This window comes from Lonchura striata, chromosome 1 (genome assembly GCF_050655825.1).
Source record: "Lonchura striata isolate lonStrDom1 chromosome 1, ASM5065582v1, whole genome shotgun sequence".
NCBI lineage: Eukaryota > Metazoa > Chordata > Aves > Passeriformes > Estrildidae > Lonchura > Lonchura striata.
The window spans coordinates 79,847,682-79,873,254 of NC_140703.1; the positions used below are offsets into that span (position 1 = coordinate 79,847,682).

A 25,573-nucleotide genomic window follows, 5' to 3' on the forward strand; every position below is an offset into this window, starting at 1 on the left:
ATGTCAATAAGTTCAATTTTTAGGGCTTTTGAATCTACCTAGGAAAATTAAATTTGTAACAAATTGGGGAATTCTGAAATAATTGACATTTTTGTGGTCTACAACTTCCTCACAAGGGGAAGCAGAGGGGCAGGCATTGGTCTCTTCCCACTGATGACCAGTGACAGAACTCAAGGGAACGTAATGAAGCTGTGTCATGGCAGGTTTAGGTTGGATTTTAGGAAGATTTTTCATCCAGAGAGTGGCTGAACACCAGAATGGGCTCTCTAGAGAAGTGGTCACAGCACCAGCCTGGCAGAGTCCAACAGGCATTTGGACAATGCTCTCACAGACATGGTGTGATTCTTGGGGCTGTCCTGTGCAGGACTCTATGATCCCTGTGGGTCCTGTCCAACTCAGGATGTTCTATTATTCTATGAAAAGCATGACACAATTATTTCTTGAATTAAGTCACTGTGTTTGTGTGGGTGAGATGCAGCACCTCTGGACTCACCCACTTACACTGAGATACTGCAAAGCAGCTGTCTGCATGTGAAAAAAAAAAAATCAGCTCTAATATTCAGATGCAGAGAGTGGAGCTGAGGACAAACAAATCTTCTGGAACTTAAGTGGATAAAAATTAGGAAAAAGTTATAAACTGGTAGCCTGGACAGTGAATTTAAAACTGCACAATTCTGTTTGCTATTATTTCTTAGATTTGGGACCTAATCCTACTCTAAGTCAATGGGAATTTTGCTGTTGAATTCAGAGGGACCAGAATCGGGCACTTTGTCTTCTCCAGACATGACCACTTTATTTGGAAATATAACTTTTTAAAACACACACTTCTCTCTTAAAACGCTACAAAGTAAAACAAGTAATTACATTAGGCTCTACCTGAAGCTCCAGAGAATTAATACAAAGGCTGCTTGACTCTTGCCAACTTTCACTATTACAATTTTACTAGCACCATATGCAGCACTACCGTACCTGCTTGTTTCACTTAGTAAAATCACTGGGCTTTGGTTTTGGTTTTTGGTTGCTTTTTTTCCCCAAAGGAACATGCAATATCCACAAACAAAAGCTCCAGGGAGTAGAAACCAGCTCGGAGGCCCATATGGTCTTAGTATCAAAGTAATCAGAGAGGGAACAGATCTGTTTGCTCAGCAGCCCCACCCTTTTTGCAAACATGTGGGAGTTGGCTCAAGAAAAGGTGCTCTTTTGGGTGGTTTCTGTTGCTTGCTGCCATGCAAGAAACTGTGAAGTGAGATTTCCAGTGTTATTTTCAGCACCCTTGTAGCCTAAAGGAAAGAAACTGTGAGGTAGGGAGATAACTGGCTCTGTCAGCTTTGAGACCATGGAAGGGTTGGGGACACTTTCCTAAGGACACACAGGACAGGGTTTCTGTAGAGGAGAGTTTTAACCAGAAAAAGCTAAGCCTGTGATTCTCATTTGACTAATTCCAATGCAGGAGGAGAACTGAATGGAAATTGCACATACAAGGCTTCACATAAAGGCCAAAGTACCTGCTAAAGCACAGTAAAAGTCGATGAGGGATTTTTCATCACTGGACTTGAAAATATAGTGACTTCTTGCTGAAAGAGGAGTTTTGAAGACCCAAGATTCTGCCAGTGTTCTGCTTTGACATGCACAAATACACTGAGCTGTGACTACTGCAGGCACATGGAAGTCAGATGTCGATGACTTTAAGACACTGGCTAGCTAAGGCTGACAGGTTTGTTTGCAATCTTGGTTCTGAACCCCAGCATAGAGTAATGCACGCTTGTAAGTGCTAGGTTCTGGGCTGAGACCAGCCCTCAGGAGATGGCATCAGGGAGAGCTGCCCTCTCCTTCTGACCAGGTGAGCTGGCTGATGGTTTCGGACATGCTTCTCTATTGCTCTGGGAAAAAGAACCGTGGAATCATAGAAATGTTGGTTACATGAGACTGCTGGAGCTCACCTAGTCTAATCTTCTGTCAGAACAGGCCTACCACAATCACCAGACATTAAATTAGCCTTATCTAGCTAAGCCATAAAAAGCCCCCAAGCAAGGAGCCACCATCACCTCTCTGGAGCATCTGAGAGAAAAGGCCAAGCTGAATATCTCCATCTGCCACGTGTGCCTGTTGCCCCTTGTTAAGTCCCCTGACATGACCAAGAAGGGTTTGGATTTGTCCTTTTTTAACCTGCTCTTCAAGGATATCTGCTTTGGGTTTTCCTTTTCTGGGAAAAATATGCTCCTTCCACCTCACTCTTACTGCATCTGCACTCCAGATGCTGGACCATGGTTGTAGCCCTTAGGTGGATCTTTCCAGTTTTTTTCATGTTCCCCTTGAGGCAGAAGTCCCAAAACTCCAGCTGTGGATGCACCAGTGCTGGGAAAAGGAAGTGCATAGTGCCAGATGTTTGAGCCACAGCCTCATGTTATGGGCCAATGCATGGTGCAGAGATCACTGTACCTCCATCCCTATTTCCACCACTGACTGTCAAAGGGGACTAAACAGTTGATATAAACTGGGAGGAACAGAGTGATTTTGGTTGCAGCTACAGCTTTGGCTCAGTATTTGGATATAACTTTCCATGCTAACTCAGCAAATCAGAGCAGAGCCCAACTTACACCCTCTTGTTCCTTGAGTTCGTCTTTCAGTCTGACTTACCAAAACATAGTTTTATATGCTAATTTCCTCATAGTAAACCCCTTACTGTATGTCCTTCACCAATACCAAGTGGTGTACATGTAAGAGTAGGCCAATATTCTTTGTATATTACCAACTTTATGAGCAAAAGAATTACAATGTGCTTGCTTTATTTAGGTGGTAAACTTCTTTAATGAGTCTGGAAGGTCCTTTACATAAAAGTAGTGACTCTAGCTTGGAATCTCTTTCCATGTTTATTAGAAATGTGTTTTACTTTACCGTGAAAAAAGCCAAGGAAACATGCAGCCCTAAAGTCTAATGAAGTAGTTACTCGTGCAGTCAAAGTTCATAAATTTTAAACACATTTAATTTATAAATTGAAAACATAGCTTGCACTGGCTTTTTCAAGATTATTGCTTGCCACAGGGGTTTTAGGATAGTTGCTGGGCCATGCATGTTACCTCTTTTCTTTCTAGGCCAAGACTGGATCTTCATGATTTGCACTTGTGTTTTTTGTTTTTTGGGGTTTTTTTGTTGTTTTTGTTTTTGTCTTTTGTTTTGTTTTTGTTTGGTTTGGTTTGGTTTGGTTTTTCTTTTTTTGGGGTTTTTTGTGATTTTTTTGTTGTTGTTGTTGTTCGTTTGTTTGGGTTTTTTAATAAAAATCTTTTCAGAATGGTATCCCCTTTGGAGTATTAAAAATCATAACCCATCCAGCAGTCTCAGCAGTCTCTTTGTTCTCAACTTAAATAGGATTTGCTTTTGAGCTGACACCCTGAGAGCTCTTTCTCCTGGTGAGAAGCCTTTTGTCCCTCTGGAGACCTGTCTTCTCAGCTAATTGTGAAGAGCAGTCCCTGCAGTGACAGTCTGAGCTGGATTCCAGTCTCACACCTATAAAGCCTCAGTGCCAGCCTGGGTGAGGAGCCCAACTCCCAAGAAAAGGGAATTTGAGAAGTGGGGAAAGGAAGATGCTAACTCTCCACTTTTGCCCTCCACATTCCACAGGCTGCTCATCCATCCCTTGTGAGCGACTCTGGCTGCACAAGCTCCACCATGGTTTGTCCTATTTGCAAAGCAGTCTCAGGTACAAAAATCTCCATAGGGATGTCTGGCACACACCAGCACTCTGAACCTGCTTCAGAAAGAGATGAGAGAAAGGTTCCAGTCTCATGCCAGCTGGAATTTCCACCAGACATCCTCACTGGGCACACTGCTTCATGTTGGTGTCTCTGTGAAGTGAGCCAGCAGATGGCTGATGACTGTAGGATCACTGTTTGTTGACTCAGAGTCACAGGAAGTCAGTTCTGGAGCTTCAGGCCACTTTACATGGATTTTATAGAAATTACTATGTGCCTATGATAACGGAAATTATCAAACCCACGGTACCTAGAATAGCAGTGTTGGTATTTAAATGTTTAAATTTGACATTTACATGGACAGTTCCCCCAAGCTTCTTTTAGCAATATGGCAATGCAGGTAAAGAAAAAAGGGCTCACTTTTTTCAGCAGCACTCATCATCTCTGTTTCCATGCTGCCAAAATGATCAATTACACCCAAGCCACTTCAGAAAGATATTTGTGTGCCACCTGGCCTCAACATCCCCATGCCACAACATCCCTTGTCTGGATATTCACCTGTCCCTGTCCCCACAGTTACAACGGCAGCTTCTGTATGGCTCATGCAGATCACTCCATCCTCAGTCAAGCAGGAACCTCCAAGAACTTCTGCAAAAGGCAGCTGTGAGGTGATGCCCACCCAGTGACTGATGCAAGTCCCTGCTCTGGCTCACAGTTTCTCCCATCTCTTCCACCCTAAGCCCTGCAGTCCCTGCATCACTGCCTGGCACGCACCAGACCCAGCCAGCACCGGAGCAGGGCCAGTAATTGGAAAGGGGAATTGCAAAGCACCAAAGCTTATCAACTGGCAGTGAGGGAACGTTCAGCTGCCACTTCAGGGGCCAGCCCAAGGTCCAGAGTGGGTTGACAGCCTTTTGTTTGGTAGCATGGGGTGGACACACACGGCTGCTCTGCTCTGAGTGAATGCCACCAAGGTTAAAGCAGGGTGGTGGCTCGCTGGCTGGTGAAGCCTTCTCCTTCTGCTGTGGCTGCCAAGGCTGTGCAGGAGAGCAGTGCTGGAGCAGGGAACAGCTATGGCACAGTGCTCAAGGAGCTCTCGCTCACCGAGTGAGCATGAGAGCCTCAGGCACAGCTTCTCGGCCTCAGGAGTGCCACCAAGCACCATTACTATGCACAGCAGTAGCAGCTATTTCCTCATATATCTTTTACTCATTAACCAAAGCTTCTAAATATAGCCCCGACTAGCAGTAGCAAGAGATGGGGGTGCCTTCTGTGGTTGGGTCTTTGCTGTCTGCCTACCTGCAGCACCAGCACCTGATCTTCACTTTGTCTGGTGCCCTCTGCTCTCAGCCCTGGGACACACGGATAATTTACATCACAGGTTTCCTGATACACACAGGAAAAGCATGCAGTCCCAGGAATGCAGCCAGCTTCTCCTGTGCTCCTGCCAGCCCCGTGCTGTCCTCCCCTTCATTCCTAAATCAGCTCGTGAATCAACTGACCAAAAATATCACTCCTCTCTGGGAGAAACCAGGCTCCTGGAGGAGCCAACATGGGTGAAACCCATGAGTCTAAAGCCTGACTCCTTTTGCAGTTGTTCTCACTCATTACCTAGGATGGGTCTATTGGGAGCTCTCCGTTCTTGCCAGGGAAGGATTGAATCTTATCATGCAGGTAAAATTGAAACTATTGCTTTTGCTGAGAAACTTTCAGGACATATTGGGAATATCTGATATACTTGTATGATTAGGTTCCTGACTTCAGCCTTGGCTTGATGGCAGGTAATAGAATCCCTGTACCTGCCAATTACTCACTGTCAGCCAGTGCTTATTCCTTCACTCAGCAATTTATTCAAAAAGTGGGCAGCTAGGCAAGAGGGAAGACATCTTTTGTTCCTGTGTGGATTTTGGAATACATCCCACCTGTAGCTTCTTCAGGAGTCACATATGTCCAGTTCTGTAAGAATTAAGAAAGACAGTCAAGGGAGAAAAACTAAATGACTATTCGCACTTTGTCTGACAAAGTAGGAGGTTGTGGATGTTTAAAGGTTTGTTGCTATATTTTAGGTAAAGGAATATGATTATGATTTCTTGCATGTTGAAATATTATGCCACTTGACAGCTTAATGTTAATTTTTTGCCCATTCCTACCAAAATGGTCTTTACAATGCAGTTAAAATTCTGGGTAATCTCCAAAACTCCTCAGAGCAGCCTACCATGAAACTTTATAATCATTCTATGTGAATTCCTCAACTCATCTAGCTCAACATGATTTCCTTGGAGTAAATGAAAGACCACACATCTCTATGCCTTGAATTCCTTCTGTTATAATATTTGAGGTAGGATAGCATTTTGTATAGAGAAAAAAACATGTAATAGGCACAGTATGCTCATCAGAAGTAACCTGCCTTTTAGTGAATGGCCTCTTATCCATCCTCTCTTATCCACGGATCATTTTTCACAGTAGCTGTAAATCTAACTACCCATTTTTTCTCTTGGGAAAACGGTGTGAGAATAAAAATATGTCAGTGGGCAAATATTTGGTGGCAAAGCCAAAGAAATCATGGTCTTTTGAGACAAAACGCTCCTTACTTACAGCTGAGTAGACAGAGATTAAGTTATAAGGAATACGGGCTCCTTGCCAATTCATCCCCATCTGCTTGTCAGGAACAAATGCTTTGTTATTTGGCTCGGAGAGGGAGCACAGAGCAGGAGAGAGGACAGTGGGCCATGGCCATGACCTCCCACAGGCACTCCCCTGTTGGTTTTTGTTTAACACTTCAACATTCCCTCACCCACAGGAGCTGCTCTTGCAGCACTTATATTCCATGCTAGTGACAGAGAGATGGTCAGGACTGGCTTGCCAGCAGAAGTGGGTACTATTCAGAAAAAAAACCCCATCTGGATAAAAAAGAAATGAATGAACATGAATATATGAGGGTTAAGAAAAACAAAGGTGGGTGTGGAAATCAAGAAAGTAAAGAAGAGAGATTTTCAGTGTCCTTGTGAGATCAAGGTATGTTGTGCCACTGATAGGAGCAAAGACTCCTGGGGGCTCTGAGCAGCTAAAGGAGTTGGTAGTGCCTGGAGCTATGCTGCTGTGTCACCAGCATTCTCTAAAAATGTGAAAAATTAGAAGTGTAAGTGCAAGATCTATGTACCTCTACGACAGCAGCAATCTCAGCAATCCTATGAAGTTCAACAAGGAGACATGAAAAAGCTCTGTGTGTGGGAAAGAATAACCTCAAGCTGTGAAGTAACAGCTCTGCTGGAAAGGACCTGGGGGCCATGGTGGGTGACAAGAGGCGTGTGAGACTAGAATGTGATCTTATTGCAGAAAACTAACTGCAGGTTGCATGACCAGAGTGCTGGGAGGAGAATGGCCAGCAGATTGAACTGGATATCTGCACGGCACTGGTAAGTCTGCAGGTGGAGTACAACATCCAGTTTTGGGACTCTTGTCTCAAGGGGGATATGAAATAAACTGAAAAGGTCCAGCTAAGATGTTCCACTATGGTCCAGTGTCTGGAGTGCAGATGTAGCATGAGAGAGGGGGAGGGAGCTGGGCTTGTTTTTCCCAGTGAAGGGGAGCCCAAATGGCGATGGAACAGCCTGAAAAGAAGGTACAAGGATGACAGATCCAGATTCTTGGTGGTTTCAGAGGATGTAACAAGGGACAACAGGCACACATGGCAGGTGGGGAGGTTCAGGCTTGCTATTAGGAAAGCTTTCTTTGTCAGATGCTCCAGGGCAATGGTGGCAGTTCCTGCCTTGTGGAGTTTTCACAACTTGGCTGGATAAAGGCACAGCTGACCTAGCAGTGGTGGTGGTCCTGCTTTGAATGGGGTGATCTTCAGGGTCTTATCCAGCCAGCATTTCTATGATCTCATTTCTTGACATAAAGTTATCAGTGTAGGTAGTGCCTACTCCACAAGCATGGATGTTATTTTAGGAAAAGTTGCAAACAATCAATGCAACACTATGTAGACAATTTGCTGCAATCCAAACATGTCACCCAACCTGAATCGATGAATGCACAGGCTGCATATTCAGCTGCATGTATTTTCCATTGAGCCAGATCACACAAATACAACTGTGTCCTTCAAGAAGCTTTTTCCACTGCACCCAAAGTGGTGAGGCACTAGCAGACTCATCTGTTGATTTTCTATAATTGCTTCCAGATTTATCATTTTTGGCAGGCCAAGTCAGCACAGATTGTTCTTTCTTTCTTTTTTTTTTTTTTCTTGTCTTGCAAAGCTCCTGAAGCAATCAACCTGCTTCAGACACAAGTAAAGTACCAAGAGGTCTTACAAACCATATGAATCTATAGATTGCTGTGTCAAATGCACTCTCAGCCCGCCAGACTACCACTCTGCACTTACTCATTTATATGAAGGAGGAACAGTACAGAATCTGATCCTTGCTGAAACAGTGTTGTCAAGCATCCAACGTACAACATACTAGCTAGTGCAGCCAATTTCAGTATCTGTGAACACAGCTGCAGCACCATGTAATGTCACAATAGTAGTTACCCTTTCCACACTTAAATTTTATTTTATTTTAATCTAGGACTGTAACTGTTCTGCATGTTGCAAAGTCATGCTATTGAAACTTAAAATGTAAGCTGATTTGGCCATTGAAACTGAAAAATAAAGTTGAGACAGTTGAGACTGAAAAAGAAAGCTGACTTGCAAAATTCTTGGTGTTGACAGGGTTGTGTTATTTACCATTTTCTCTGCAGCAGTGCTCTGTATTCCTGCTCATCCAAAGCCAAGAATGGCAAACAAACACCTCTTTCTGAGCAGTGTCATGTAATCTTTTCAGACTTACCCACCATTAGGAGTATTTAGAGATGATTTTCATTACAGGTATACTGAGATTTGCTTTGTTAGCAAATTCACACGTCAGATTTGATTCTTTTCATTACAGCCTCTGTTTCCTGCTCCTGCCCATTTGCACAGTGTCCCATACATCACATGGTAAGTAAACCTCCCAAGGAACAGACTGTAATTTCCAGAGAGAAAAGTTCACTGAGAGAGCCATCTTCATTTCACCAGGACTTCCCAAGCATTTCTGTCTCTTTCCTATGTAAATAACATGCATGGATTTTTTCACATCTGAACAATGTTCTTCCCACCAATCATAAATTGAAGAGGCAGTTTTTAATTTATCTGTCTTTTACATAATCTTATTATCTTTGGTGAGATATGGAAGACATAAATCAGCATGTAATTCAAAATTTCCAGCATTACTCTGGTTTACAATGTATTAATAAGACAGAGTAGCAGAGATAATAATTCCCCTACCTGGTGTTTTGCATCAATTTTTGGCATCCTAATGCCATTTATAGCTAATTTAATTAAGTTTTACACTAACCTCCGTCCTGTTATTGACTGGGACGTATTTATAAAAAAAAATTTAAAGCATGTGATAATTTAAACATTATCTCAGCAGGCAGCTTATACAAAAGTCTATAGGGGGACCTACGTTTCCTGGTGCACTCTTTCCCCTGAAATATCTAAGCACTCCTAACACATCACACAAAGGGTAATAAGGGCACCTAAGAAAGAAGTTTATTTGCAAATGAGGCCACATAACTTTATTAAACCAGTTTGTGTGTGGGAGCTGGCAAAATCACCTCTTGCAGTCTACCCAGTAGAAAAATACACCTCTTTGTTGTCTCTAGTCATTCAAATTTGGGTGCTCAGAGACCCCACCCTCTAAAGTATAAAAGGGAATTAATTATTGGAGGAGTTGCAGTAGGTTTGCTTGTTTTTCTCCCTTACTTGGGAAAACAAAAACCTTCATGCAAAGGATCTTAATATTTTTGTCTGCTTAGGGCAGTTTGACTGATCCAGCAAATCCCGTTCTGTTTACAGTCACACACCATTGCTAAGAAGGCAAAGCCATTTGCATGAAACTACAACAGTAGATCTGTAATACTGTGCTAAGTTTTTAGTCTGGACATTATTTTGTTAGTCTTAGAGGAAACAGTTACCCCATTTTGTGCCACCTTCTCTCCACACCTTCTCTCCTCTTCTGTCTTCCACATACTTGGCTGATCCCTTGCCTCTGTTCTGCCCCACTCTGCAGTAGTTTAATGAAGACCACATGCCCCTAGTTTACCCATCAGAGTGTTTTATGGGATAGCATCAGAAGGCTTCCTTGTACTGCCTGCCTGCAAGCCACCTTTTATACCATCTTTTTGGCTGTCAGGTCATCTTCCTAGGTGGTCACACTGGCCTGTCCCCATTCCTGCTGGGAGCCTCCTGCATCAAAGCAGTTTTTCATCCCATCTTCAGGGCCTCTTTTAGGAGCTGAGAGTTCTCCAGGGCTCCCTTTCCCATTAAAATTCCTTTCCACAAGACTGCATTTACCAATTCTTCGAGTGTGTTGAAGTCTTCTGGTTTAAGTTCATTAGTCCACTGTTTCTGCTCTCTCCTCTCCTGAAACTCAAGAGCTCTGCTGATTTGTGATCTTTTCCACTCAGATCACCCTCCTCAGCAGCAACAGCCTCCCATCCAGTTTTCCCACATTAACCAGCAGCAAACCACAAGCCACCAGGTAGAGCTGCACATGCCTCTTTTCCTGCTGCTCTTTTTCCACAAAACTTCAGGGATGGGCTAGACATTGTAATTGCCTCCTGAACGCATATCTAGGACAGAGTTTCCAGTGCTGTGGAACACCTACAGGAGTTACAGGCATCACTTTCCCACGTTCCCTGCTGTGCACGGGGATCTGGTTCAAGGTATAAGCTCACTGCAGTTAAAGAAGGATGCTTGTGGCTCTGCAATCAGACTCCTCATCTCTATGCAAGCAATTCCACTAGGAACCAGGAACCAGCTCCAATGTTTTGGCTCTGTGCTGTCCCCCACTCCCAGTAAGCCCTAGCATGTAACTGACTGGAAAGAGATGAATCTGGGAACTTCAAAGTTGTGTTGGCATCCCCGTCCTTGAACCAATGCACTTCTTTCCCCAGTAACAGGCAGTCAGATGTTCAGATGCAGATACTGATTTTGCAGTTCTCATCTTGGCTGCTGAATTTCTCTCTAAAGCCAATGAAAGTGGCATCAGGAAACCAGCAACACTGCAAGTCACACACATTGTCTTAAGAAAGGGCAACAAAACAACCTCAACAAAATCCACAAAACACAAGGCATATAAATCTGAAGTGCAGAATTCACAAAAACAAGAAAAAAGAAATGTTGCTTGGATTTCTCCCAGAAACAGCCACAAAAATTCTGTTGGGCTGATGATCAAAAAAATTATCTTTCAGTTCTACCCACAGCACCTTATGTAGTATTTTAAACATAATACTATTCACAATAATTTTTCACTTCTAATTGCAATGTCCTTTCACTTCTTTTACTTCTAAGTGCCAAGCTCATGAGAGCTAAGCAAAACTCTTTTCAGTGTCAAATTCTCCCCAATTTAAAGGGCTAGTTGCACTGTATTGCCATTTAATACACATCATGCTTTTTGTGGTTCTCTGTCTTGCTTTTCTCCACTCATTACTTTTCCCCTTTCTCCACTTTCTATTTCAGGCTGTCAAGGAGAAAGCAGAGTCTGACTCCCACAATGAAATGCTTCACCTGCGGAGCCTGCTGAGAGTGAAATTGATAAAGGACAGCACCAGCCCAGGCAATTTCACTCACAGCGGGCACTTGCAGGTGAAGCACTACCATCAAATGGAGCAAGGTTACTCGCCCGCTGCCTCCCAGCACAAGTCACCAGTCAATAGCTGCTTGTTTCATGACCTTTTCAGTTGTCTCCTGCCATGCACCACTTGCTCCGACCCCAGTGTGAGAGGCAGGAATCAGCCATGTAACCTGGTGTTTGCTGGCAGGGGCTGAGCCCAGGTAAGTGCTTCAAATGTGGAAGATTCAGCTGGAGGCTGGCCTGGGCACAGGACTGCTGAGGCCACCTTCCCACCAGGAGGATCCTTGGGAGGATGTTTGCAGTCCCACCCACATCTTCATGTAGTACAACAGTCCCACAGAGCTGTCACCACTGCAACTGCCTGACAGGACAAAAGAAACCCATATATGTTTCTGTAACATCTCTATAGGGTACCAGCCTGATGCCTGATGTCCTTTAAGACAACGTCATTTTAGCTGCTGGTGCCCATGGATCTATTTCAACACAGGTTTGATCCCAGGGGGCATCGCTCTCACTGTCTCTCCAGGATTGCTTTGCCCCAGCCCCACTTTCTTCACTATTTGAAAATCTTGTGTATTAAAGAACAATTTTAGTCAGCTTGGGATTTTTTAAATTTTGATAGGAACATTCCTCAGAGCCTGACAAATACCAGGGGTGATTTTTTTTTTCCCAAGACAGGTTAGTGTAAGGAGTAGTCATAAGAAAATTGTGGTGATGCAACATAGGGAAACTGGGTTCTGCCATCTACCCCTTTTTCAATACTAGGAGTAGGGAATGAAACTCAGACTCTCCAGATTTGGAAAAAACAAATAAATACACAAACTTTTTGTATGTAATTCATCATGTATTTACCAAGGTAACTACACTATATGCCCAAGACCAAAGTATTTTGAAATCTAAAAAAGCTTAAGTCTTTCAGGAGACCAGTAATTGTTTTACTTAGTTCACATGAATAAAACAAGCTTAAAAGTTACAACAGATCACCTTTCTCATACTTCAGGGCATAAAATTCCAGGAACAGAAGGGATTATTGAGAAACAACCTTTCTAAGCAGTGCTTCTTATGGAGTGCTATACAGTCCTTGTTTTAGAGACTTGAATACCAGGCAGTGCCAGACATGTGGCAAAGCAATTCCTGCAGCACTGGTGGGGGAAAATCATTGCTACAAATATTCTTTCTATAAATACCCATCATTTATAAAATTCAAGGACTGAAATTAAGACCTAAGGAGCATAGCGCAAACTCAATGTACTTGAATACCCAGATCCTAATTTGGAACATAATTCTCAATTGAAATTAGTGGAAAAATAGGAGTCTCAAGGATTTAACTGCCTCGATGCCTTCATGTCTAGATTTCTAGTAGATGCATCTCAAATCAGCTCTGCAGCCTTTACTGCGCTGTTCCAGAAGGCTTCTCACAATCTGAAGTGCAAAATTTACCACCAGGAACTGGCCTTTGGTAAAGATCTTTATCAATGACTGTGGCTGATTACAAGTGTGATTGTTGTCATGCCACAGGAGGATACAGGGCAAGGACAGAACACTTCAAAAATGTGACCACATTAACTGCTAATGAGCAGATGGTCTCTGTGTGTTCCCATTTATGAGCTAGAAACAGATTATAATACTTTTTAATTTTTTTTTTTTTCTGAAAGACCTAGTTTAACTCTTGTCAAAGATCCTGAGCAGTCTCTTCTTGGAGGAAAAAAAATTCTACAGCAGATTCTTCTTTTCCCAATTGATAGAAACCAGTGACTACTAAGAGTGATTTAAGCTTGAAAACTTAAATAAGCCTGTGCATTTAAGCTGACAGGAAAACTATTACTTGACCATGCTCACTGCTGAACAGGTAACCAGCTCAACTGATTTGGGGGTCACAGAGCTATCAAAAGAAAGCATTTCCCTTTACCCACAAACATATTACAGAATAAGGGTTTGTTTCTTTGCTGTCTCTGTAATTCGTACTCATGTTTAACAGCATTATATTTTTACACACTAATTGGTGCAGCCTGAACCAGACCCGCTCCAAACACAGGAGATGTGAGCCAGGCAGGCAGCAATCTTCCCACACTTCCTTTTGTGCCGGTTTAAAACTCACCAGAGACCTCACAGAAACCTTACCAATAGCAACAGCTGAAAAAAGTCATAAATATAGCTGCTCCCAGGGCCCAGAATGTGCAGGCTGCTCTGGCTGGTGCCACGTGTCCCCTCTCCCTCCCGGGGGAGTCTGGCTTGTGTTTGCCACAAGGCATCACCACGTCCCTCTTGGCACACTCATTTCTCCAAAGGCTCTGCCCCATTGTTCAGGCAAAGCTGAGCTGAATTTAGCTTTAAATATACTGTAATTGTCTCAGCATTTTCTTTTTAGATGTAATTCATTAGATGTTTTTACCTGACAGAGCTCTTCTTTGCCTATTTTATTCAGTCAGTCCTTTTTCTTTAACTTACAGAGTCAGGCATTGGACTGATTGCGTATTTCTAGTGCCCTGCCCAACAGCGGGAGAAAGGACATAGGCCTCCACAACATACCAAAAGCCTGAAAGTATTTATGTTAAATATTAATTTTACGTTGGTCATAAAATCACAGGAAGTGCTGAATCTAATGCCTGAACAAAGATTAAAAAAAAAAAAAAAGTGCCACAAAACCAGACTTGCAAGTCATAAAAAACCAAACAAAATCAGCAAGGGCACAACCAGATGAGTTTCTACACACCTTGTGACTACTCAGAACACTGCCTTGTTTACATAGGAAATGATGTGGCATCTGTATGAAAGGACACGTTTTTCCTGAGAGACTGTGGCTCTACTTTGACCTGAAGGAGAAGCACACCTTGCGTGCCACCAAGCCCTGATGATGTCTTCACCATTACTGCTCATTTTATAGAAAAATGGCCAACCTACTTTATAGCAGGGGATTTCCCCCCAGATATGAGTGACAGATACAACATTTGTCATTGCTAGTGCTGGTTGCCTCAGGAGAGAAAAAGAATGCACTTATTTACAAAACTCTCTATTTTAGTTTCTTCAGATTCCAGGCTGCAAACAGAGAGTTTATATTAAAGTTAAAGAAAAAAAAAAGTTGAAATGACAATTAGCAGCAAAATGGACGTTAGTTGTATCCACTTAGCAACCTAAACATTATGCAACAGAGCATTATTTTCTTCTTCTACTACTAAAATTGGAACAGAACTGTAACTTGTAATGGGAAAAACAACTGTGTGCTTGCACCTGCCACAGCAAGGATTGTTTGTCTGTTCCACAGCAAGTGGAACAGCCCCACAGCTTGGCTGCTAAGGCACTCAGGATAAGGGGGGAATATTCTAGGAGAAGGCATTAGACACTGAGCTATAGGATAAGAATGACTTTTGAGACTTTGTTTCTGAAATGAAGAGCTAAACTGTGGGAATTGTGAACCCTCAGATGAAGAAGGCACCCCTTGGAGCCCAGACATGAGCAGCAAAATGTGAGAACCACTACAGGAACAGCAAAAGTTATTCACAACACTTTCTGATAAAAAGAAGGGGTAACACTTTTCCAGGAGTGACACTTACTTCCTTAGAAGTTTCCAACTGTTCTATATTCTTATCTCTGTATTTTCTTATTACAATAATTTATCAGGAAAAAGCACAGAATGTCTTTTTAGATTGGCTTCTGTTGATTCATTAGTGTCTCCAACAGTATTTTTTCATGCATTTTATTTCACAGTCTTGCATAACCTTGACATTTCTGATGATAAAACCTGTGATTCTTGTTCTTCCAGTACTAAAACCACACCCCCTGAACTGTAACCTATGGCTATAAGACTCGTAGCAGGAAAATTCAAGGAGAGAAATTATCAAGCAAGTTCCCACTGAAATTCTCATTAAATAGAGAGGATGGGTTTTGCCCAGCTTCAAACTGGATCTCAAGGACCATGGTCATTCCTGGGATTGTAACCCATGGTTATAATTGCTCCCAAATAACACAGCCTACAGTTTTTCCACATCCCCTTTGCAGAGCAGTAAGGAGGGAGCATCATAGCATATGGCACCACATCCACAGAAATGCTGTTTGGACCAACTGGAAGAGCACTCCTTAAAATAGCTCTGAGTCAGCAGGTTTAGCAGTCACGAAGGCAGAGCAAGGGGAGAGATTTTAGCAGACACAAAGCACTGATGCACACACCGCAACTCCTACTCATGGCGCAGCTTTAGGAGCGTTCTCAAGGAAGAGGAGGGTTACATGGGCAAAGGCTTTTAAATATTCTCTCATGCGAAGGAATGGAATTAGGCCCACAAAAGTAATTTGCTTGGAATATTAACCTGGGAAATGGGAGATACATTTAAACTCCCTCATGGCAGAAAAGAAACTGAACTTGGGTCATTTACAACCTGATTATCCTAACCATGAGTAATTTTAAATAAAAAGAGGGAACTGGGATTTCTTCTCCAGCTGTGCTTGTCATAAGGCTTGATCTTATAATTGTGCTCTTAGGATATCTACAGGATGAGACAAGTAGGAATTGAAATGAGAAAGGTAGATGAACAACTTATATTTTAAATATATGGGGAGTTAAAAAAATATCTAACATATATACTATAAATTAACATGCATTTCATCTCAAACTTGAGGAATGGTTTGTGTAATGTTGAAAATTCATACAAATTCATTAAAATAACCTTGCCTAAGGACTATGTTATGTGATCTAGGTGCTTAGATGCTCAACCCTGTATCTGGTCAGATGCTGTGTGAATTGACCCACCTGAAGCTTCACCCTGCCCTAGACAGTTTGGCTACCGTAGGACTGTGTGATCAACAGGTGTGTCCCCCGAACCCTGTAATAAACAGCAGAAATGAAGTAAAAGATGTTGTGAGAACCAAGGCAATTAGTGGAAATGCTTCAGCATTTACAAAAACAGTATCTCATGAGAGGGTGCTGTTTGGAGTTTTTGAAGCTGCACAAACCCAAATTGATAGAATGCTTTAGGAACCAGGAAAAGGTAAAATGATAATCTGAGCAATGTCCTCTCCTACATTATGTAGGACTTTTTATGTCTGCTCCTCTTAGAGGGTGTGGATTTTTTGGTGGGGATTTTTTTCAGTAGATTTTTGTCAGTGTTATATGACAGCAGCCATCGATGACGTGGACAGAACAAGGATACAGATTGTTCTGAATGCTCAGCTGCAATGGACAGCCACCAGAGCCAACATCTGTCTGTCTTCTGCCTGCCTCCTCCCCAGCTCCACTCAGCCGGCAGTATGTCTCACCCCGAGAATTCGGTTTGAAAACCGTGAAGAATTGTCCACACATGAGAATCAAAAAACCGAAACCCCATGGGAATTAAAAGACCAAAACCAGACAGGGATGTTGTTTGCTCTGGGTCTGGTATGGGCAGTATCATGCCATGACCAAAGGAGACCCGGGTCTGGAGGCCATCCTGCCTCCTTGGCCACTCATCCTTCAGGGGTGATTGCTCTCTGCCTGGCTGTGTTGGTCATTAATTCTGCACAAGAGCCCATGGGAGGAGAAGTGAGGAATAAAGACTGGATTTTCTATTTTAAAGAGATATTTTGCATGGAATTTTTCATATTTTTCTAAAAAAAAACAAGCCTCCCCCCACCCCTTTCCAATAACAACCATATTCTGCTGCATCTAGAAGAAGCTCCTGTTTTGTTTCAGTGCTTTGACATTAACTTTATATTCTAATAGCCCCTTCCTCAATTAGGAACTCTTGAACTGAAAATTATTGGGAATTCAAGGGTGCTGGTAAGAGGGGCTGGGCATGGCAGTTCCCTCTTCCCACTGAAACCCTTGAGAATTAAAAAACAGGAAAAAAACTCAAACAAAACTTATTTTAAAAAAATGATAATTTATTTTTAAAAAAGCAAGGACTGCAGGACAGACATGAAGCCAGTGCAGCCTGACCGGGATCAGTGGACCCGGGCTTTGCTGGGTTTGACTGCCCAGGTTCAGGGTCCCAAATGGCAGGTGAGCATCATTCCTGTCTGTCACCTGTGGGCATTCGCGGAATCACTGAATGGGACAGGTTACAAGGCACCACAGTGGGACAATCTGGTCCAACCTCCCTGCTCAGGCAGGGTCATCCCAAGCACATGGCACAGGATTGTGTCCAGGCGGTTCTCGGTATCTCCAGTGACGGATACTCCACAGCCTCTCTGGGCAGTCTGTTCCGGTGCCAGTCACTCGCACAGTAAAGAAGTTCGGGTGGAACTTCCCGTGCGTCGGTCTCGGCCCGATTCCTCTCGTCCTATTGCTCGGCACCACCGAGCAGAGCCTGGCTCCGGCCTTTTGCACCCTCCCTTCAGCACTGATAACACTGGTGAGGTCCCGTCTCAGCCGTCTCTTCCCGAGGCTGAGCAGGCCCAGCTCTCTCAGCCCGTCCCAAGAGCGCTGTTCCCGCTCCCGGATCATCTGTCTCGCCCCGCGTGGACCCGCTCCCGTCTCTCTCACGGGGAGGAGCCCAGGGCGGGACGCCGCACCGGGCGGCCGAGAAGGGCAGGGCAGCCCACCCCCGGCCCCGCCCCGCGCCTCCCCTCACGCGCCGCCGCCGCCGCGGCGCCCGAGACACCCCGGAAGCGGACGCGCGCGCCGGCCCCGCCCCCTCGCGGCGCTCGGCCTGGCGGCCCCGCGCGCGGCCGGTGACGACGTGTCGCGCGCGCGCCAGGGGGGAGCCGGAAGCGGCGCGGCCGCGTCGGGGCGGGCGCGGGGCCGAGAGACGGAGCCGCGACCCCGCTGCCGCCCAGCCAGCCCGGCCCCGCCGGCCACAGGCCCGACATGGCTCTGCGGCGGCTTCTCCTCATCGCTGCCGCGCTGGCGGCGGCCGCCGCGCCCGCCGCCGCCTTCTACCTGCCGGGCCTGGCGCCCGTCAACTTCTGCGAGGCCGGCAAGGAGAAGCCCGAGTGCAAGGTGAGCCGGGGGGCGCTGAGGGGAGGCCCCTGAGGCCGGCCGGGTGCGGCGCGGCCTGGGAGGCGTCCCCGTGCCGCGGGGGCTGCGCCGTGGAGTTTGTCCGGAGGGTTTGGAGCCGCCGCACCGAGGCTCCCCGGCGGCGCGGGGCTGTGCCTGCGGGACTCCGAGCTCGGTCCCGCTGTGCTCAAGCTGCTCACAGAGTTGTCAGGGCTGGAGGGACCTCTGGAGATACCTGGCCCAACCCCCTTGCCAAGGCAGGGTCGCCGGGAGTAGGTGACACAGGAACGCGTATGAATGTCTCCAGAGGAGGAGACTCCGTGACACTCTGGCCAGTTCCAGTGCGCTGCCGCCCTCAGCGTAAAGAAGTTCCTCGTGTTGAGGCGAAACTTCTTGTGATTTAGTTTATGGTCATTGCTCCTTGAAAAGTAAGTTGATGAGGCAGGGCACCCAGGGGAATGGCAGAGGTGCTTGCCTGGTTCAGCTCCGGCCTGGCTAGGAAGTGACCATGATCCCTCTGAGGGAAGGAGAGAGCTGTTGGCTCTTCCTGTGAGACACGGCCACGTCGGGGAAGCAGGAAGCTCCGGCCGGTTATCTCTTGGGCCCTTTCAACCCCCTGCAGGAAAGCTGCAGCAAGTAAGGGTGGCAGTGACGGGTCATGCCGAGAGGTGTGTGTGTGATTCTTGGCAGGAGTGAGCAGATGGTGGCTGAAGCAGATACCAAAGTAAGCATGCAATAACTCTCCTTGCTGTGTCTTCCTGGCTGCAGGAGCATGTAGTGTAGGGGCTTCTAGGCCTCGGAATGTCAAGTGAAGCTTAAATTTACCTTCATGCCTGCAGAAGTGATGAGCAAAGTTCCCATAATCAAATAACTCATTTGTAAGGACATTGGTGGGGAGCATTAATGTAGATGTCCTCTGACTTTCCTCCTCTGGGCACCTTTTGAAGTTGTTTCCTGCTGCTGTGATGGAAATTACAACAGACTGTGCTCTAATACTTGAATGAGAAAGTTCAAGACCAATCAGTTTTATGATCCATGGTCTTACTACTGTAGAAAGCGGCTGTCTTGCAGTTTCTGAGCTCTCAGCTTCTGCCTTGCTTGAAGCACTGGTTCATAATTTTTCAGAATGAGAGCCTGCCTAAAGTGTATGCTTTGAGTAAATACCATATGCTGACTTTATCCTTCTGCTGTCCTGAATCAGCAGAGATGGAAATAAGCCAAGCACACAATGAAGGCCGTTCAGTTGTAATTGTAAAATATCTTGTGGACATACTTTTACAGGACCACAGAAATGGTGTTTGGAAGTGACCTCAGGTCACATACTGCAGCCTCATGAGTATGGAGCATGAGAGGACAGAAAGCACTGCTGTTGTCAACACTAGATTAACTCAGTTCTACCTTTGTTTAAGCAAGCTTTGGAAGTGTCCAGGCATGGAGTGTCTATCTCCTCCCTGGGAGACCTGTTATAGTGCTGCTCCACCCTCTTTAGGAATGTGTTTTTTTAAAATACTGGCTAAAGCTTTCAAGTTGCAGTTTGTGTTTTTTTCACAACATCCCTGAAAAAGATTGCTTTGTTTGGATTATTCCCGCTTTAAGCTTATAGAAGGCAGATTTCTTTTTTTAAGTCAGGTGGACCACATAGCCTACTATGTTTTGTAACCAACCTGAGACACTTAAGGGGTGATCTTTCTCAGATGTCTGCATTTTTATTCCTCATAAAACAAGTACAAAATGTTTGTCTTCTCCTGAGATTTTATCATTTAATAAATGTGACATGAGGTACTTGGCTAATGTAAATAAACCACCAGCAGGCAGCTGACACCTCAACAGCTGTAGTAGTGCAAAAATTCCTTCTGCAGTTAGCCACTTCTTAGCAATTTCCATATTAGACATAGGCATATGGAGAAATCTAAAGCACTCTTCACATCTAATTCTCTCCATGTAGTCTGCAGCTGAATATACTCTGGTCCCTGGTAAGGAGAAACAATATATGATTGGATTATCACTGTATCATATTTATGTAAATGGATAAAATTAAGCTTCCTTGGGCAGGCTTAATTTCTCACAAATTTCTTGCAGTTATCACTGTTAATTGCAATGTCAGTAATAGTGCATTTTCCTCTGCTTGAGTATTTCGATCCACATGCCAAATCTCAAAAACCTACTATTTGTTATGATCCCTGTGATCTTCTGTCCTGTGTTGGTGAGATGTTAACAGGGCATGTAGCTAAGAGCAATGAGACCTGTGGCTTTCCCCCTTTCTCCAAGTTTCCTGCTAATCTGCTTGGGCAGACTCAGTTTGGCTGCTTCATCTGGTTTTGGTTAGAATATCATCAGAAATGGAATGGGATCTATGCAGACTTAAGTAGTAATTCTTGCCTAAAGATTAAGAATCCTTACTCAGTTTTAAAAAATACTGATTTCTCCAAAAAGGGTTTGGTGTTATATGGGAAATGGTTTATCAAATACTCTGATCTGCAGTAATGCATATACTTCTTAGGAAAAATTGCAGCATTCATATAAATCTCCTCCAATGAAAAGTAGCTAATTTAAGGCCATGGTTCTGTGGCCAGCTGAGGCAGTCTAATTCCCTGCTGCTGGGAGTGAGAAATTTCATTCTGTCTTCCCCTGGGCAATGTGTTCCTGTCCTCTGCATTGACCCAGCTGTGTTACTTGTTGGTTTTTTGAGCTCAACATGGCAGGAAACTATCCAACTTTTTGCCTGTCTAGTTTCCTGCTGTGTTAGGGAGTTGAAGTAACTTACAGAAATATGGCAAGTGTGTACTACTCAGAGGTGAGCAGCAGGTCTGCATGGCTTGGGGCAGGGGAAAGATGAGGCTCAAGGTGTGTCTTCACTTAGTGGGTCGTGCTAACAGCTCACAGACCTTCCTGTGTCTCCCAGGACTGCCTCCTGACTTGACCATGGACAGCTAAGGTGTATCTTACTGATACACCTTAGTATCACAGTACACACTGTATGCACAGTACCCAGCTGAAGTATCTGAGCTGCAGATACATGTGAACATTTCCATCTTTTCTTTTCCTCCAGAATTTATTGGTTTGGCTAAACTTGAGTGAATTTTCATAGGGAGGAAATGCTCTTCTGTTGGTAAGAAAATAGATGGCTTGCTGCTGAAAGGGAGAGAGTTTGTTCTTGAGGGCATTCACCTTTGTTTTGCTATTCAGCTCTTGTCTGATTACACAGTAAGACAGCTCCGTTTGTGTTGTCATTTAACCCTAGCTGGCAACTAAGAGCCACACAGCTGTTTGTTCCCTTCTGACCCCAGTGAGATGGTGAGGAGAACTGGGGGAAAAGTAACTTGTGGGTTGAAATTGAAATAAAGTAAATATACTCATACTACTAATGATAGTAACAATAATAATAATTTTAATGAGAGGGGAGGGGGGAAATGAAACCCAGGTAAAACAAGTTGCCCAATACAATTGGTCACTACCCACTGATGGATGCCCAGCCCACCTCAGAGCACTGATCGTCCCCATCCAGCCAACTCTCCCCACTTATATACTGAGTGTGGCATTCCATGGTATGGAGTGGCTCTTTGGCCAGTTCAGGTCAGGGTCAGCTTCTCCTGGCCATGCTCCCTCCCAGCTTCTTGTGCCACCTCCATGCTGGCGAAGCTTGGGAAACTGAAAAGTCCTCAACTCAGGGTAAGCACTGCCTAGCCACAACTTAAAGCTTCAGTGTGTTATTTGCTCATTAAATACAAAACACAGTTCTGTAAGAAAATTCTATCCCAGCCAAAGTGAGGACAGCCTGCTGTGATACTGAGAACTGCTCTTCAAAATTTTTTGGATAAGTCTTTTGCCATTTAAGCCTATTAGATTGGTTTATTGTGCAAGCAGATAACTGCCAAAAGCAGTGTAAGGCAAACACTTGAATTTTATTAGAACTGCACAACTAGAATAAGGGAAGGGATTTTGCGACTGAGAGGGAAGAGTGAAAGACCCCTCCCTTTCCATAGAAGTGGACTAGCCCATCTGTAACTAATGTATATAGATCAAACTAGTCTGAAACCACAGTAGACTGAATTTCAGGTTCTTACTCAAGTTGATAGTTAGTGAAAAACTTTTATAGGAAGGTAAATTTAGGAATCTTTGCCTTCTCTTTGAAAAGAGATTCTGCTCAAACTTAAAATGTTGTATCAGTCTGAATACATTGTTGAAATTATCATAGTTCAGTTTTTAGTTACAGATAAAATTGTGGAGCATCCTTGATTACAGGGAGTAGTAGTGGTCTCATCTGCACTTTTCATGTTCTTTGAAGACTTATTACACAGACTTATTAAAGTTGTGGTAATGACTAATATGACTCTAACTTGGTACATTAAACTCAAACACTGGCAATTGTGCTAAGGATATTATTTTTGTGCATGATTTCCTGCTATCTTGTAGTTGGAATGCTTATGATAGCTTTCAAGTGTTTTTGTCATTTGGTCACTGCTTTTGTGATGGTTAGACAATGCTTTACTTATGCTCCCAGCAGATATAGTTCATTATGCATGAAGATGTACGACTACACAAATCTTACATTTTCATCTTTCCTTAACCTTATTCAAACAAATCTATTTTTATGTATCCATGGGAATTGAAGGAGTGCTTTAAATATAACTGCTGGTTATCTCTGCTCTTTCAGTCTGGAATCGAGCTGTTTGTGAACAGGCTTGACTCGGTAGAGTCTGTACTCCCCTATGAATACACTGCGTAAGTATATTCTAGCATTTGTGCCGTTTTAATTGTCAGTTTTTCCAAAAAGATGGATTTAATTTACCATAAAGTATTATCTACTCCTGTTACAGCAGTGTGCTACTGAGGCATGGCTATTTATTTTGCTAACATAAGTTTACAAATAAGGAATTTTCAATGAGCAGATGGATGCCTACACTGCTTCCTTTGTCTTAGTTCTCTTTGCTCATACTTTCAGTGCACGGATTTATAGGCCCTCATGCAGGTCGAATCCCTGTTGTAGGGTAACTTAAAATATGTGTGTATAAATATATGATACTTTACTGCATCAGTTGTCACTGTTGATCAAAGTATTACCTCTCTTTAGTAGCCGATGCCAGATGAGTTAAAGTGGTAATGAGGTGCGAACATCACATCAATTATCTTAATGAGGTGTTAAATGTTTTCCTTGTATACATCAGAGTGCACAAAATGTATCAGTGCCTGGTACAATTATGTGAAGTTTTTGCTATAAAGAGGATTTTGACTATTAATATTGAAGAGCTTAAGTACCAGTTATGGATACACTTTAAAGAACAAAAATGTTATATATTTAAAAATATACTGGAAAAACGTGGAGGATGTGCTATTAAATGTGTTGGTGAATAAAACTGTAATAACCTGTTTAATAATGTTTGTTGTAAGGTAGCTGTCTCTGTCTGTGTTATTCTTATTTTTATTTTCCCTCAAATTCTGGAATCTGGCCTGCATGCTTTTTTCTCAGAGTCATTTAGGTGAAGATTTAATTCTTGTCTAAAATCCCTTTTCAAATAGGAAACTTCTAAGTGCTCAAAGAAACTTACACTACAATGTTCTGAAATAGCTGATGAAGAGATTTGAATGTTGATTCTGTTTCGGCTGGTTTATTCTCAAACCAGGACTGTGATTTTCACACTTCATAGGTTAAATGAAGAAACTGTTGTCTACAGGGAAAACTGTGTAGTTCCTTCACTTGTGATGAACATGTTGATTTCGGAACATTATTTGCAGCTGAGAATATTTTATTCATTTTTGTATCTTTTCTCTAATTCAGGTTTGATTTTTGTCAAGCAGAAGGAAAGAAGCGTCCATCTGAAAACCTTGGCCAAGTCTTGTTTGGAGAGAGGATAGAACCGTCTCCTTACAGGGTTGGTTCTCTGACATGGGGTGCTCAGTAATGTGTGCATTCAAATGTAATCCAAGGAGATCAGAATCTTGAAGATGATTTTCACAAGAGCTTTATCTGAGAAAGCTTCAGCATCTGAAATTCCACACAATAAAAATCTGTCGGTTTAACATAATTGTAACTGTGTGCTTTACATTATGGGGCTGTAGCCTGAAATGCTGTGCAGGTTATCTTCTCTCTTTGGGATCTGACAAAGCCTGATTATTGCTGCTCAGCACTCTTGTTTCTTAGAACCAGATCTGAAAACACTGCAACCATAAACTGGAAGAATTATAAATGGTGTTAGCTTGCTGGTCTTTCCTGCTGGCTGAAGCTCTCACATTCTTTTCTACAGAGGTAGTAGGAGAGAAAGTCACCAATTCAAGCTGCCTGTGACAGCATGGCTGCTGTGAGGTCAAATGACTTATCTGGTAAATCATGGCAGAAAATGTGTGTTAGTCAGTAACAAGGAGCTCTTGCTGTGGGGCTCCTACAGTGAGCACAGGAGGGATTTATAGCACACACCAATATAAAAACCTCCTCTGGAGGGTTGCTGTACCTAGTCTCAGTAATTTGTTAGGTGTTTTCATTATAATAGTGTAGGCATTGAAATGTATAGGATAAATTGTTATGTCACAACCTTTTTGCTCATGAGTCTTTCATTTTTCTTAGTTCACATTCAACAAGAAGGAGACATGTAAATCTGTTTGTACAAAAACATATGATACCACAAAGCCAGAAGACAAACAGAAATTAGACTTCTTGAAAAAAAGTATGCTACTGAATTATCAACATCACTGGTAAGTTGGTAAGTCTAAAATTCATAGATTAGTTAGTGTAGTATGTTGGTGATAATTTAGTTTATATTTTTGTATTTGCAAGTTAATACAGATGGAACACTAGATATGTGCACTTAATTTCTTCCCCTTCTGTTTTTGCATTAAATGTTATATTGTTTTTTGTCCTTATTAAAAAAATTCCTTCCCGTGAAGGATAAACACTAGGAGCAATGGAAATGAATCTGTTTCTAAATACAAAGCTTTGTGCTTACTGTAAAATACTGCTCACTTTTTTTCACCTGTAAATGTAGAAGTTAGTCCTGCCTTAGCTTGAGAAGAATCTTACAGGACCTTTATTCTGTTGCTATGTTTCTTGTTTTCCTTGAGAGCCCTTGCACTCACCTTCAAATGCTATGTCCAGGAGACAGGATCAACAGTCCTGAAAAACTTTTATGCAGTGTTTGTTTCTCTTTTATGGATGTGGAAGGGGAAGGTGGCCAATGAAAACTAATTAATGAAATAATTTTGGGGAATGCATAAAGGCTTGGTCCTTTCCTGTTCTCTGGGCCTCTCTGCAACCATCTGACTGACCTTGGAGCATGCTGGGGCTCTGTTTGAGCTCAGATATTGAATCCTGGTGCAATGGGCATTAAGAG

General features: G+C 43.4%; 1 protein-coding gene across 1 annotated transcript in view; it reads left to right on the forward strand.

Moving 5' to 3' along the window:
* Nucleotides 1-18,021: 18,021 nt before the first annotated feature.
* TM9SF2 (transmembrane 9 superfamily member 2) overlaps nt 18,022-25,573 on the forward strand; it is a 30,175-nt gene continuing 22,623 nt past the window's right edge. The window contains exons 1-4 of the mRNA XM_021530261.3: nt 18,022-18,254; nt 22,906-22,973; nt 24,028-24,121; nt 24,811-24,938. Of these exons, the coding sequence (XP_021385936.2) occupies nt 18,123-18,254; nt 22,906-22,973; nt 24,028-24,121; nt 24,811-24,938 (422 nt within the window). The 5' untranslated portion in view covers nt 18,022-18,122. The remainder of the gene's footprint in view (nt 18,255-22,905; nt 22,974-24,027; nt 24,122-24,810; nt 24,939-25,573) is intronic.